The sequence below is a fragment of the Salmo trutta genome, chromosome 31 (assembly GCF_901001165.1).
Source record: "Salmo trutta chromosome 31, fSalTru1.1, whole genome shotgun sequence".
NCBI classification, from domain to species: domain Eukaryota; kingdom Metazoa; phylum Chordata; class Actinopteri; order Salmoniformes; family Salmonidae; genus Salmo; species Salmo trutta.
Genome location: NC_042987.1, coordinates 33,257,567 through 33,272,941, shown reverse-complemented (window position 1 = coordinate 33,272,941; position 15,375 = coordinate 33,257,567). Strand labels below are relative to the sequence as shown.

Below are 15,375 nucleotides of genomic sequence, written 5' to 3'. Positions count from 1 at the left end.
ATATGGTGTTTGTTCAGTCACTCACCATCTCGTTCTCCAGGCCCTGGTTGATGATCTTCACGTCTTTCTTCTCCATCCTGTCAGAAGTGTTTAAAGGTCCCACTGAAACAACAGGGAACATCTTACTCAGCGTCTTGGAACTGTTTGCCATTGTAAATATTCCTGTTTGGGTAGCATGTTGGATTTTGTCTAGTTATGTTTGAATTGAAGCTGCGGTATTTGAGTTGAAACCAAAGAATCCAAAAACATGTTCTACCTTGGCACTATCACCTTTGCCTGCAGCAGTTTAGGCCTGGAATGCTGTCAAGCCCTTTTTGACAAATGCGTGGGTTTAATGTGCTATACATTGCAAGATGGCGCCGAGAGAGATGGCAGCTTCACTTCAAGTCCTTAGGAAACTGTGCAGTATTTTTTCTTAATGTATTATTTATTACATTGTTGGCCCAGAAAACCTTAAATATTATTACATACAGCCGGGAAGAACTATTGGATATCAGAGAGACGTCAACTTACCAGCACAACCAGCACTACGACCAGGAATACGACTTTCCCAAAGCGGATCCCAGGGTATTTGAACTGATTTCAGAGGCCGACCCAAAACAACACCGTCAGAGGAGAGGGTGCCGGAGTGGTCTTCTAGTGAGGCTTTGGATGCGTGCACACCACCCACCGCTTCCGAGTATATTACTAGCTAATGTCCAGTCCCTAGTTAACTTCTCTAGGGCCAGTGGGACGATTTCGTCCCACCTACGTAACAGCCAGTGGAATCCTGTGGCGCGTTATTCAAATAACTAAGAAATGCTATTACTTCAATTTCTCAAACATGACTATTTTACAGCATTTTAAAGACAAGACTCTCGTTAATCTAACCACACTGTCCGATTTCAAAAAGGCTTTACAACGAAAGCAAAACATTAGATTATGTCAGCAGAGTACCCAGCCAGAAATAATCAGACACCCATTTTTCAAGCTAGCATATAATGTCACATAAACCCAAACCACAGCTAAATGCAGCACTAACCTTTGATGATCTTCATCAGATGACAATCTTAGGACATTATGTTATACAATACATGCATGTTTTGTTCAATAAAGTTCATATTTATATCAAAAACCAGCTTTTTACATTAGCATGTGATGTTCAGAACTAGCATACCCCCCGCAAACTTCCGGTGAATTTACTAAATTACTCACGATAAACGTTCACAAAAAAACATAATTATTTTAATAATTATAGATACAGAACTCCTCTATGCACTCGATATGTCCGATTTTAAAATAGCTTTTCGGTGAAAGCACATTTTGCAATATTCTAAGTAGATAGCCCAGCATCACAGGGCTAGCTATTTAGACACCCAGCAAGTTTAGCACTCAAAGTCAGATTTACTATAAGAAAAATGTTATTACCTTTGCTGTTCTTCCTCAGAATGCACTCCCAGGACTTCTACTTCAATAACAAATGTTGGTTTGGTCCCAAATAATCCATAGTTATATCCAAATAGCGGCGTTTTGTTTGTGCGTTCAAGACACTATCCGAAAGGGTAAATAAGGGTTACGCGCCTGACGCGTTTTGTGACAAAAAAATTCTAAATATTCCATTACCGTACTTCGAAGCATGTCAACCGCTGTTTAAAATCAATTTTTATGCCATTTTTCTCGTAAAAGCGATAATATTCCGACCGGGAAAGCGTGTTTACGTTCAAAGAGAGAGAAAATAAAAACATGGGATCCCCTCGTGCACGAGCTCAGTCTGATGGTCCTCTGACCGGCCACTATCCAAACGCGCTAATGTTTTTCAGCCAAGGGCTGGAATTACATCATTCAGCTTTTTCCCAGGTTCTGAGAGCCTATGGGATCCGTAGGAAGTGTCACGTTACAGCAAAGATCCTCAGTTTTCAATAAAAAGAGTCAAGAAGAACAAGAACTTGTCAGACAGGCCACTTCCTGTAAGGAATCTTCTCAGATTTTTGCCTGCCATATGAGTTCTGTTATACTCACAGACACCATTCAAACAGTTTTAGAAACTTTAGGGTGTTTTCTATCCAAAGCCAATAATTATTTGCATATTCTAGTTACTGGGCAGGAGTAGTAACCAGATTAAATCGGGTACGTTTTTTATCCGGCCGTGCAAATACTGCCCCCTAACCCCAACAGGTTAACAAAGTAGACGGAATTATGGCAAGAGTTGCTTTCCAAAGAGATATCCGGGATTGTAACATACTCTGTTTCACGGGTGACACGGCTAGCTGGGGCATACTGTTGGAGTCCGTACAGCCAACGGGATTTTCAGTGCATTGCGCCAACAGGAACAAACATCTCTCTGGTAAGAAGGGCAGGGGTGTATGTTTCATAATTAACGACTCATGGTGTAATTGTAACATACAAGAACTCAAGTCCTTTTGTTCACCTGACCTGGAATTCCTTACAATCAAATGCCAACCGTATTATCTCCCAAGAGAACTCTCCTCGGTTATCGTCACAGCCGTGTATATCCCCCCGCAAGCGGATACCAAGACGGCCATCAAGGAACTTCACTTGACTTTATGCAAACTGGAAACCATATATTCTGAGGCTGCATTTATTGTAGCTGGGGATTTTAACAAAGCTAATCTGAGAACAAGGCTACCTAAATTCTATCAGCATATCAATTGCAGTACACGAGCGAGTAACACACTTGACCACTGCTACTCTAACTTCCGCGATGCATACAAGGCCCTCCCCCGCCCTACTTTTGGCAAATTCCCTCCCCTCCTATAGGCAGACCCTAAAACAGGAAGCACCCGTGCTTAGGTCTATCCAACGCTGGTCTGACCAATCGGATCCCACGCTTCAAGATTGCTTCGATCACATGGACTGGGATATGTTCCGCATTGCTGCGAACAACAACATTGACGAATACGCTGACTCGGTGTGCGAGTTCATTAACAAGTGCATCGGTGATGTTGTACCAACAGCGTCTATTAAAACATTCCACCACACTCGACCACTGCTACTCTAACTTCCGCGATGCATACAAGGCTCTCCCCCGCCCTACTTTTGGCAAATCCCCTCCCCTCCTATAGGCAGACCCTAAAACAGGAAGCACCCGTGCTTAGGTCTATCCAACGCTGGTCTGACCAATCGGATCCCACGCTTCAAGATTTCTTCGATCACGTGGACTGGGATATGTTCCGCATTGCTGCGAACAACAACATTGACGAATACGCTGACTCGGTGTGCGAGTTCATTAACAAGTGCATCGGTGATGTCGTACCAACAGCGTCTATTAAAACATTCCCCAACCAGAAACAGTGGATTGATGGCAGCATTCGCGCCACTGAACGCCACAATGCGCGAACCACTGCTTTTAATCAGGGCAAAGTGACTGGAAACATGACCGAATATAAACAGTGTAGCATTTCCCTCCGCAAGGCAATCAAACAAGCTAAGCAACAGTACAGAGACAAAGTGGAGTCGCAATTCAACGGCTCAGACACGAGAGGTATGTGGCAGGGTCTACAGTCAATCACGGACTACAAAAGAAAAATCAGCCCCGTCGCGGATCACGATGCCTTGCTCCCTGACAGACTAAACTAGTTTTTTGCTCTCTTTGAGGACAATACAGTGCCACTAACACGGTCCGCTACCAAAACCTGCAGGCTCTCCTTCACTGTAGCCAATGTGAGTAAAACATTTAAACGTGTTAACCGTCGCAAGGCTGCAGGCCCAGACGGCATCCCCAGCCGTGTCCTCAGAGCATGCACAGACCAGCTGGCTGGTGTGTTTACAGACATATTCAATCAATCCCTATCCCAGTCTGCTGTCCCCACATACTTCAAGAGGGCCACCATTGTTCCTGTTCCCAAGAAAGCTAAGGTAACTGAGCTAAATGACTACCGCCCTGTAGCACTCACTTCCATCATCATGAAGTGCTTTGAGAGACTAGTCAAGGGCCATAATCACCTCCACCCTACCTGACACCCTAGACCCACTCCAATTTGCTTACCGACCCAATAGGTCCACAGACGACGCAATCGCCATCACACTGCACACTGTCCTAACCCATCTGGACAAGAAGAATACCTATGCAAGAATGCTGTTCAGCAATTACAGCTCAGCATTTAACACCATAGTACCCTCCAAAGTCGTCATTAAGCTCGAGACCCTGGGTCTCGACCCCGCCCTGTGCAACTGGGTCCTGGACTTCCTGACAAGCCGCCCCCAGGTGGTGAGGGTAGGTAACAACATCTCCACCCCACTGATCCTCAACACTGGGTCCCCACAAGGGTGCGTTCTCAGCCCTCTTCTGTACTCTCTGTTCACCCACGACTGCGTGGCCATGCACGCCTCCAACTCAATCATCAACTTTGCAGACGACACTACAGTGGTAGGCTTGATTACCAACAACGACGAGACGGCCTACAGGGAGGAGGTGAGGGCCCTCGGAGTGTGGTGTCAGGAAAATAACCTCGCACTCAATGTCAACAAAACAAAAGAGATGATCATGGACTTCAGGAAACAGCAGAGGGAGCAGCCCCCTATCTACATTGACGGGACAGTAGTGGAGAGGGTGGAGAGTTTTAAGTTCCTCGGCGTACACATCATGGACACACTGAAATGGTCCACCCACACAGACAGCGTGGTGAAGAAGGCGCAGCAGCGCCTCTTCAACCTCAGGAGGCTGAAGAAATTCGGCTTGTCACCAAAAACACACAAACTTTTACAGAAGCACAATCGAGAGCATCCTGTCGGGCTGTATCCCGCCTGGTACGGCAGCTGCTCCGCCCATAACCGGAAGGCTCTCCAGAGGGTAGTGAGGTCTGCACAACGCATCACCGGGTGCAAACTACCTGCCCTCCAGGACACCTACACCACCCGATGTCATAGGAAGGCCAAAAAGATCATCAAGGACAGCAACCACCCGAGCCACTGCCTGTTCACCCCGCTAACATCCAGAAGGCGAGGTCAGTACAGGTGCATCAAAGCTGGAACCGAGAGACTGAAAAACAGCTTCTATCTCAAGGCCATCAGACTGTTAAACAGCCATCACTAACATTGAGTGGCTGCTGCCAACATACTGACTCAACTTAAGCCACTTTAATAATGGGAAAATTGATGTAATCAATTTATCACTTGCCACTTTATATTATTTATATTAGATAATGTTTACATAATCTACATTATTCATCTCATATGTATATACTGTACGCCATACCATCTACTGCATCTTGCCATCTTGATGTAATGTATCACTAGCCACCTTAAACAATGCTGCTTTATGTTTTCATACCCTACAATACTCATCTCATATGTATATACTGTACTCCATACCATCTACTGCATCTTGCCATCTTGATGTAATTAGATATATCACTAGCCACTTTAAACAATGCCACTTTATATAATGTTTTCATAACCTACATTACTCATCTCATATGTATATACTGTACTCTATACCATCTACTGCATCTTGCCATCCTGATGTAATGTATCACTAGCCACCTTAAACAATGCTGCTTTATGTTTTCATACCCTACAATACTCATCTCATATGTATATACTGTACTCCATACCATCTACTACATCTTGCCTATGCCGTTCGGCCATCACTCATTTATATATTTTTATGTACATATTCGTATTCATTCCTTTACACTTGTGTGTACAAGGTAGTTGTTGTGGAATTGGTAGATTACTTGTTAGATATTACTGCATGGTGGGAACTAGAAGCACAAGAATTTCGCTACACTTGCATTAACACCTGCTAACCATGTGTAGGTGACAAATAAATTTGATTTGAGAAGTTGCAATCGCCATCACACTGCCCACTGCCCTATCCCATCTGGACAAGAGGAATACCTATGTAAGAATGCTGTTCATTGACTACAGCTCAGCATTCAACACCATAGTACCCTCCAAGCTCATCATTAAGCTCGAGACCCTGGGTCTCAACACCGCCCTGTACAACTGGGTCCTGGACTTCCTGACGGGCTGCCCCGCAGGTGGTGAAGGTAGGAAACAACATCTTCATTCTGCTGATCCTCAACACTGGGGCCCCAGAAGGGTGCGTTCTCAGCCCTCTCCTGTACACCCATGACTGCGTGGCCATGCACGCCTCCAACTCAATAATCAAGTTTGCAGATGACACTACACTGGTAGGCTTGATTACCAACAACGACAAGACAGCCTACAGGCAGGAGGTGAGGGCCCTCGGAGTGTGGTTTCAGGAAAATAACCTCTCACTCAAGATGTCAGCAAAACAAACGAGATGATCGTGGACTTCAGGAAACAGCAAAGGGAGCACCCCCCTATCCACATCGACAGGACAGCAGTGGAAAAGGTGGAAAGTTTTAAGTTCCTCGGTGTACATACAGTGAGGGAAAAAAGTATTTGATCCCCTGCTGATTTTGTACGTTTGCCCACTGACAAAGAAATTATCAGTCTATAATTTTAATGGTAGGTTTATTTGAACAGTGAGAGACAGAATAACAACAAAAAAATCCAGAATAACGCATGTCAAAAATGTTATAAATTGATTTGCATTTTAATGAGGGTAATAAGTATTTTACCCCCACTCAATCAGAAAGATTTCTGGCTCCCAGGTGTCTTTTATACAGGTAACGAGCTGAGATTAGGAGCACACTCTTAAAAGGGAGTGCTCCTAATCTCAGTTTGTTACCTGTATAAAAGACACCTGTCCACAGAAGCAATCAATCAATCAGATTCCAAACTCTCCACCATGGCCAAGACCAAAGAGCTCTCCAAGGATGTCAGGGACAAGATTGTAGACCTACACAAGGCTGGAATGGGCTACAAGACCATCGCCAAGCAGCTTGGTGAGAAGGTGACAACAGTTGGTGCGATTATTCGCAAATGGAAGAAACACAAAAGATCTGTCAATCTCCCTCGGTCTGGGGCTCCATGCAAGATCTCACCTCGTGGAGTTGCAATGATCATGAGAACGGTGAGGAATCAGCCCAGAACTACACGGCCAGCATCCCGGAGTCGCCTCTTCACTGTTGACGTCGAGACTGGTGTTTTGCGGGTACTATTTAATGAAGCTGCCAGTTGAAGACTTGTGAGGCGTCTGTTTCTCAAACTAGACACTAATGTACTTGTCCTCTTGCTCTGGTTCTGGTTAGAGCCAGTTTGCGCTGTTCTGTGAAGGAAGTAGTACACAGCGTTGTACGAGATCTTCAGTTTCTTGGCAATTTCTCGCATGGAATAGCCTTAGTTTCTCAGAACAAGAATAGACTGACGAGTTTTAGAAGAAAGATCTTTGTTTCTGGCCATTTTGAGCCCGTAATCGAATCCACAAATGCTGATGCTGCAGATACTCAACTAGTCTAAAGAAGGCCCGTTTTATTGCTTCTTTAATGAGGACAACAGTTTTCAGCTATGCTAACATAATTGCAAAAGGGTTTCCTAATGATCAATTAAGGTTAAAATGATCAACTTGGAATAGCTAACACCATGTCATTGGAACACAGGAGTGATGTTTGCTGATAATGGGCCTATGTAGACATTACATTTAAAAAAAATCAGCCGTTTTCAGCTACAATAGTCATTTACAACATTAACAATGTCTACACTGTATTTCGGATCAATTTGATGTTATTTTAAAATGGACAAAAAATTTGCTTTTCTTTCAAAACAAGGAAATGTCTAAGTGACCCCAAACTTTTGAACGGTAGTGTACATATATATTTATATTCCGAACTCTGACATTGCTCGTTCTGACATGTCTTCATTTCTTGTTCTCATTTAGTTTTTTTCTTTTTGGATTATGTGTGTATTGTTATTGTATTGCTAGATATTGCTGCATTGTTGGAGCTAGAAACATAAGCATTTCACTGCACCTGCGATAACATCTGAAAAAATTCTGTACGCAACCAATAAACTTAGATTTTCATAAAGATGTTGCTGCTCTACATTTTGCATTCCATCAAGAAGAGGTTTTAAGTTGATGCCCTACTTCCTCAGACCAGAGGGAACATGGTTCAAGTAGGCTGGAGAGAGGTAACACAGTCTTAACCAATTACGATAGCAACAACAAAATCATATAGTTGGTGTGAAGAGGACATGTAAAATGAGAGCACTTTTGGTGTAAACATTCCAACAGTGAAAAGGGTGTTTTTCCTAGCTCCTTTACATTTAGTTGATGATTAGTCAGCTCTTCTTTACAGATGCCAACTACCAACAATAAAGGCAGGCTTTTGGCAGTGGAAGAAGCTTGAAAGAATGTAAACACACTACTTAAGTTACTGTCACCTTCTTCCTTACTAAAAGCTGGTGATCTTCTCCTAAAAGTGATATCCTCATTTTTTCTGTCTTGTTCAAGAACTGACTCTTCTGTTCGGTCATTTCATTTAGTCAACATTAAGCATTTCTACTGAAATGGTGGACCATTCTGCATCAGAAGCATTTTTAACTATTTTAAGGCTGGATGTGCTCAATGTCGGTCTATTTCAAACTGTAACACATCACAATACAGTAACTATAGTGATAGCCTGTATGGCAGAGCAAAGGAGAAAATTACTCCAAATGTCACTTAAATGGTGATCCGTGTGAATCCTGACTACATTCTTGTTTAATTTACGATTCACAGTCAGAACATTATCAAATACATTGTTTAAAGCCCCTTTTACATCAGTCGTTGTCAGTCCAAGTGCTTTACAGATACCCAGCCTAAAACCCCATAGAGCAAGCAATACAGAAGCAGAAGCACAGTGGCCAGGAAAAACTCCCTAGTTGGCAGGAACATACAGTAGGAAGAAACCTAAAGAGGAACCAGGCACCGAGGGGTGGTCAGCTCTCTTCGGGCTTTTCCGGGTAGAGATTTAATTTAAAGAAATGTTAAACTTTTTTAACCTTTATTTAACTAGGCAAGTCACTTAAGAACAAAACCTTATTTACAATGACGGCCTACCCTGGCAAAACCCGGACGACACTGGGCCAATTGTGCGCCGCCCTATGGGACTCCCAATCACGGCCGGATGTGATACATCCTGGATATGAACCAGGGACTGTAGTGCCTTAGACCGCTGAGTACATGTGGCCATTAAGGCCAGATTCCTTTTCAAGATGTTCAAACATTCATAGATGACCAGCAGGGCCAGATAATAACCATAATGGCTGTAGAGGTTGCAAACCTTTCATGACCCTTTACGTTCGGGTTAGGGTTCTAAGTATATAGCCTACAAAAGAAGGGGACCTTTGGCCGGTGAGGTTTTGTGCATTTGCCTGTAACTAATTATAAGTTATGTGAACATGCAACTGATAACTGATCAAAAACCATTTTCTACTACCCTGATTTGATAAGAGATGAACTTCCAACTTTATTTCACCAGTAAAAGTAATAGTAGGGTAATTCCACCAATTTGGTGTAACTTGGTCAAAAAAAAAATGTGTTAACATTCTGTCATAAAGAACCCACGTTCAACTTTACATAATAAGGTTAAATTAAAAAAATGACTAGAGTAAGTGCCAAATAAAGGAACAGGGTTGATGATTTCTTCTTAAATAAGCCATAAATCTCTCTTTCTCTCTTTCTTTCTTTCTCTCGGAGGACCTGAGCCCTAGGACCATGCCTCGGGACTAGCTGGCATGATGACTCCTTGCTGTCCCCGGTCCACCTGGCCATGCTGCTGCTCCAGTTTCAACTGTTCTGCCTGCGGCTACGGAACCCTGACCTGTTCACCGGACGTGCTTGTTGCACCCTCGACAACTACAATGATTATTATTATTTGACCATGCTGGTCATTTATGAACATTTTAACATCTTGACCATGTTCTGTTATAATATCCACCCGGCACAGCCAGAAGAGGACTGGCCACCCCTCATAGCCTGGTTCCTCTCTAGGTTTCTTCCTAGGTTTTTGGCCTTTCTAGGGAGTTTTTCCTAGGGAGTTTTTCCTAGCCACCATGCTTCTTTCACATGCATTGCTTGCTGTTTGGGGTTTTAGGCTGGGTTTCTGTACAGCACTTTGAGATTTCAGCTGATATACGAAGGGCTATATAAATAAATTTGATTTGATTTGAAATCCCCTTGTGACAGGGGGAATGGAAGCTTGTTGTGTGCAACAGGGAGTGGCAATTGAATGCAGGCTTCACAAAAAAATGTAACTGTTAAAACATTTCTAGCCTGTCAATCTATTGGCAACAGGGTTGATATTTTATGCTCGAACCACTCAGTTTTCCACCACCAAACACCAGTACATTGCCAGAAAGAGTAGAACCAGTGTTTACTCTATGATTTGACTATTAGATGTTTCTTTTGAAAACAATATGTATATTTTTATTGGATTTATTTAACTTGGTTAAGAACAAATTCTTATTTACAATGACTGCCTAGGAAGAGTGGGTTAACTGCCTTGTTCAGGGGAAGAGGAAGGCTTCACCATATTAAAATGAGAGTTCAGTTCACCTAACAGGGTTGACCTTAAAATGAGGGACAGACATAAATGAACGACTAATCACATGAAATGAATAATAAATCTTCAGAAATGACTTTGTCAGAACAATAAAATAGCATGGGCTTTACAATGATGGTGAACTTGGAGACAGTTCGGGATTCAAATCTTCCTAGAAGTGACACAGGGTTGGAGGGACAAGCCTTTATTCATATAAAAAAATATTTGTTCTTGAATTATCCATGAGGTCTATAATAAAGGGCACTTCGTTTAATATAACAGGCTTGGTGCACAATGTGTACTTAAAATATCAAAGAGACACAAAAGGCACTCTTTTTGTGGACCGACCCTGCAGTAATGGTGGTCTACTACGTTACAGTAGGAGATAATACCTACCACTTTAAATCTATCTGTAACTTTCACTAGTTATTGTACACACCAGTCACTGTTAATGGCAAAAGTGTTTCTTTTTGTGGCTATTATTTACAATTGTTTCAAGTAAAATAATAAACATTATCATCGTAATTTCTAGACAATTTGTAATCCATTTTAAAAACCCATTCAATAAAGTATTTGAAAGTCCAGACATGGTAAATACTGAGTTTAGATAAATATTTACCATTAGGTTACTTCACTACTGTAATATCCCACACAAGAAAAGTTTTCTGGGTTCCTTGCACGACAGTTAGAGTGTAACGTTATCTGTTCAAACATTCCCCCATAGTACATGCTACAGTTGTAACGTTGTAGCAGGGCTGTATGACGTAAGACAACATGTTTTTATCTCGCTGGGTCTTGTTATATGTTCGATATTTATTTTTTTATTTTTTTTATAAACATTTAAAATACTCACCAGAACCCTCTGGCCTCTTGCTGTCAGAAATCACTCATATTGCGGGAAAAATACGGATTCAGAATTTCACCGCGCACAAATGTCTTCTACAACTTATGTGGCCTGTAAAGTGTCCACCGAAAGGGCGCGTGTGCAATATTGACAATGTACTGTGGTATATTCCATGCGCGTACAGACCGTCCGAAACTGGTTCATTCACGACCATGGAGGAGGAAGTGAAAAACAGGATGTGAGGACACATTTTGCGTACGCCTATTTTCTCCCATTATCTTATTATTTCCTATCGCCGTCAAACCCTCTGGGAAAGTTAAAACCAGACGGAAGAGGAAGCCCCTTACCATTTTTTTCTGGTTCATATACAGTCAGGTGTCGCGTTCAAGACAACTGGAAACTCGGGGAAAAAACGTGGTCCGATTGACACAAATCGTTTTGAACGGTCATTCAACTCGGAATTCCAAGTCGAAAACTCGGGCGTTTCTAGAGCTCATACTTTCCGACCTGAAGATCACTGACATCATATGATTTTACCTCGTTTTTTTCCCGAGTTCCCAGTTGTCTTGAAAGCACCATATGACCACGTTTACATGCACACCAGTATTCTGTTTTTGAGTTGATGCATATGAACATCCTATTTACAATAACCAGAATAAGATCATATATCCCGGTTTTGAGAAACCTTAATAAAATGACTGGGATATGCTTATCTTAGATAGGATACTGTGGCATGTAAACGTCTTATCCCGTTTACTGTTGTTTTTCGCGGTCTGCACGGGCTGTTTCGCATAGCAGGCTATCACCTTTGAAGTTCAGACAGAAACAGTAATAATTGGAATAGTAACTGAAGTCTGGACACTGACTCTAGACATTACATGTAGCCTATAATAATATTAACTCCTGTAGAATTAAGTGTTTCTTGCAGTAAAATGTCAACTTTTGTCTCTGGAACAGGAGTGGAGAAATGTTATTTATTTCTTCCATCTTGAGAAAATGTGAACGTGTGCTTTGGGACCTTGTGTAGCCTTACACTGATTTTATTTTCCAGCTACATAAAAGCTGAGAGTATTTCACTTTAAACCAAAATATGCATCCAAGACAAACTGAAATACTATCATTTTCAAGGCTTTTCATTTCCTTAAAACCGGTCAGTGTCTCCACTCCACGAGAGAAGCAGAAATGAAAGAGAAAACTTTACCAATGTCAATTAGATTGTTGATTATGCATTCATTCTATGGATTTATGACATCACTCTGGTGAGCAAGGCTTTATTTAATATTCTAGAGCACCAGGTAAAGACAGAAGATATGCTGCATGTATCTAATTATAGACAAGTTGACTAACAAATAGCCTACCTAATGTCGGAAATTATAAGCAGAAAAATAACTAAATGACTGAGGCATAAAACCTTTTTTTCCCCCATCCCCTGTAAAAACAAAATTGTTCTGCCATCCCTAGGCAAGTTATGAATATTCTGTTTATTCATGGGTACAACAGGAATACTGGTGAGCGGGATATCAAGGGGCATGTAAACATCTTATCCTGAATAAGACCTCAGAGGTGCACTATGCAGAAATCACTCCGCCATTTCCTGTTTGCTAAAATTCTAATTTCAGTGTATGTGACAAACAAGCAAGTATAGTGTGGAGAATCATTGTACCATCTAAACCGCTGTGAAATATATTTTCCATAACCAAAAATATTGTATTTTCAGCTGTTTGAAACTGGTATACAAAACCTAAAGAACGGGAAGCAGAGAAATTGCACACATAGAACAGATCTACCGCTTTTTAGACTTGCTTTCAATGACAATGATAGATCTATAACTCACATATGTGAATTTGGTCAGATCACCCAAAAAGTTACATATTGCAGCTTTAACCAGGTTATGAGCTATTATCCAGAATACTGTGCGTATGTAAACGTGGCCAATGAAGTAGGTAGACCAGACCCAGCTGCTATGCATTGGTGTCTATGTGAGAGTCACCCCTTAATAACCTTTTACTGCAGTGGGCTAAATCAGGGTAACACAGAGTGATTCTTGGTGGTCTTAAACAAATCTACTTTGAAACAAAAGTATACGACACACACACATGGTTATGGGCTTAAAAAAAGAAGACACCTGTACCATGTCAGATATAGAGTTGAAATGTACTCCATTTTGAGTTTGTATCCCAATATCCCAATTTATATACATCACAGAAGACTGAAATATAACAAAACTGTTTGACATAGAAACACCAGATTTTCATCTGTTTTTTTTAATAATCTTTGTTAATTATGAAATTATGAAAAATATTATTACCATTCCACCCATGAGGCCAAAGAGGGTGCTTTTGGTCATTGACTCCAGCAAAGGGATTATAAATATATGTAGACTTTTTTCAATGGTAAACAACCTGAGTAAGACGTCTTAATTTATCCACCATCTTTGGTTAAAACAGACCTCAAAGACTGGGATTGCATCATCCATCTCAATGTGTTACATCTACTTGCATGCAAGACTTTTCTGTTTTCTTGGGGGGAAATAAGAAAATGTTCCAATTCATTCTGAAATCTTTCTTCCATCGGTTTACACTACCCTATCATGCCTATCCAAGAGATGGCAGTGTTCTACAACATTTAGCCATGACCTAAAATCGATTGGCATCAAATAACAATGTGTGTAATATTCCAATCATTACGGTCACATCACATACATTTTACACCAGGTTGGACATTTTTGACTAAGAAAACATTAGCCAAATGGGCACCTGCTGAAAACCTACAGTATATATATATATACAGTATGTACTGAACAAAAACAAACATGCTACATGCAACAATTTCAACAATGTTACTGAGTTACAGTTCATATAAGGAAATCAGTCAATTGAAATACATTCTTTAGGCCCTAATCTATGGATTTCACATGACTGGGCAGGGACGCAGCCATGGCGCAGCCACCCACTTAGGAGCCAGGCCCATCTACTGGGGAGCCAGGCCCATCCACTGGGGAGCCAGGCCCAGCAAATAAGAATACGTTTTTCCCAACAAAAGGGATTTATTACAGACTAACCGGTGCCCCCGCACATTGACTCTGTACCGGTACCACCTGTATATAGCCTCCACATTGACTCTGTACCGGTACCACCTGTATATAGCCTCCACATTGACTCTGTACCGGTACCACCTGTATATAGCCTCCACATTGACTCTGTACCGGTACCACCTGTATATAACCTCCACATTGACTCTGTACCGGTACCACCTGTATATAGCCTCCACATTGACTCTGTACCGGTACCACCTGTATATGGCCTCCACATTGACTCTGTACCGGTACCACCTGTATATAGCCTCCACATTGACTCTGTACCGGTACCACCTGTATATAACCTCCACATTGACTCTGTACCGGTACCACCTGTATATAACCTCCACATTGACTCTGTACCGGTACCACCTGTATATAGCCTCCACATTGACTCTGTACCGGTACCACCTGTATATAGCCTCCACATTGACTCTGTACCGGTACCACCTGTATATAGCCTCCACATTGACTCTGTACCGGTACCACCTGTATATAGCCTCCACATTGACTCTGTACCGGTACCACCTGTATATAGCCTCCACATTGACTCTGTACCGGTACCACCTGTATATAGCCTCCACATTGACTCTGTACCGGTACCACCTGTATATAGCCTCCACATTGACTCTGTACCGGTACCACCTGTATATAGCCTCCACATTGACTCTGTACCGGTACCACCTGTATATAGCCTCCACATTGACTCTGTACCGGTACCACCTGTATATAGCCTCCACATTGACTCTGTACCGGTACCACCTGTATAGAGCCTCCACATTGACTCTGTACCGGTACCACCTGTATATAGCCTCCACATTGACTCTGTACCGGTACCACCTGTATATAGCCTCCACATTGACTCTGTACCGGTACCACCTGTATATAGCCTCCACATTGACTCTGTACCGGTACCACCTGTATATAGCCTCCACATTGACTCTGTACCGGTACCACCTGTATATAGCCTCGCAACTGTTATTTTCACTGTCATTTTACTTATCTATTGTTTACCTAATACCAATTTTTTACTTAAAAATTGCACTGTTGGTTAGGGCTTGTAA

The 15,375-nt window shown here is 42.0% G+C and overlaps 1 protein-coding gene across 2 annotated transcripts in view; it reads right to left on the bottom strand.

Annotated features, from left to right (window-relative positions):
* Positions 1-11,706, bottom strand: part of LOC115170034 (probable cation-transporting ATPase 13A3) — a 37,860-nt gene extending 26,154 nt beyond the window's left edge. Inside the window, exons 1-2 of one of the 2 annotated variants that reach the window (XM_029726269.1) lie at positions 11,245-11,706; positions 26-102 (exon numbers count right to left, since the gene is read on the bottom strand). In XM_029726269.1, coding sequence (XP_029582129.1) covers positions 26-76 — 51 coding nt within the window. In that variant the 5' untranslated portion in view covers positions 77-102; positions 11,245-11,706. The remainder of the gene's footprint in view (positions 1-25; positions 103-11,244) is intronic. The other variant, XM_029726270.1, reaches the window with a different exon arrangement.
* Between the last annotated feature and the right edge of the window lie 3,669 nt (positions 11,707-15,375).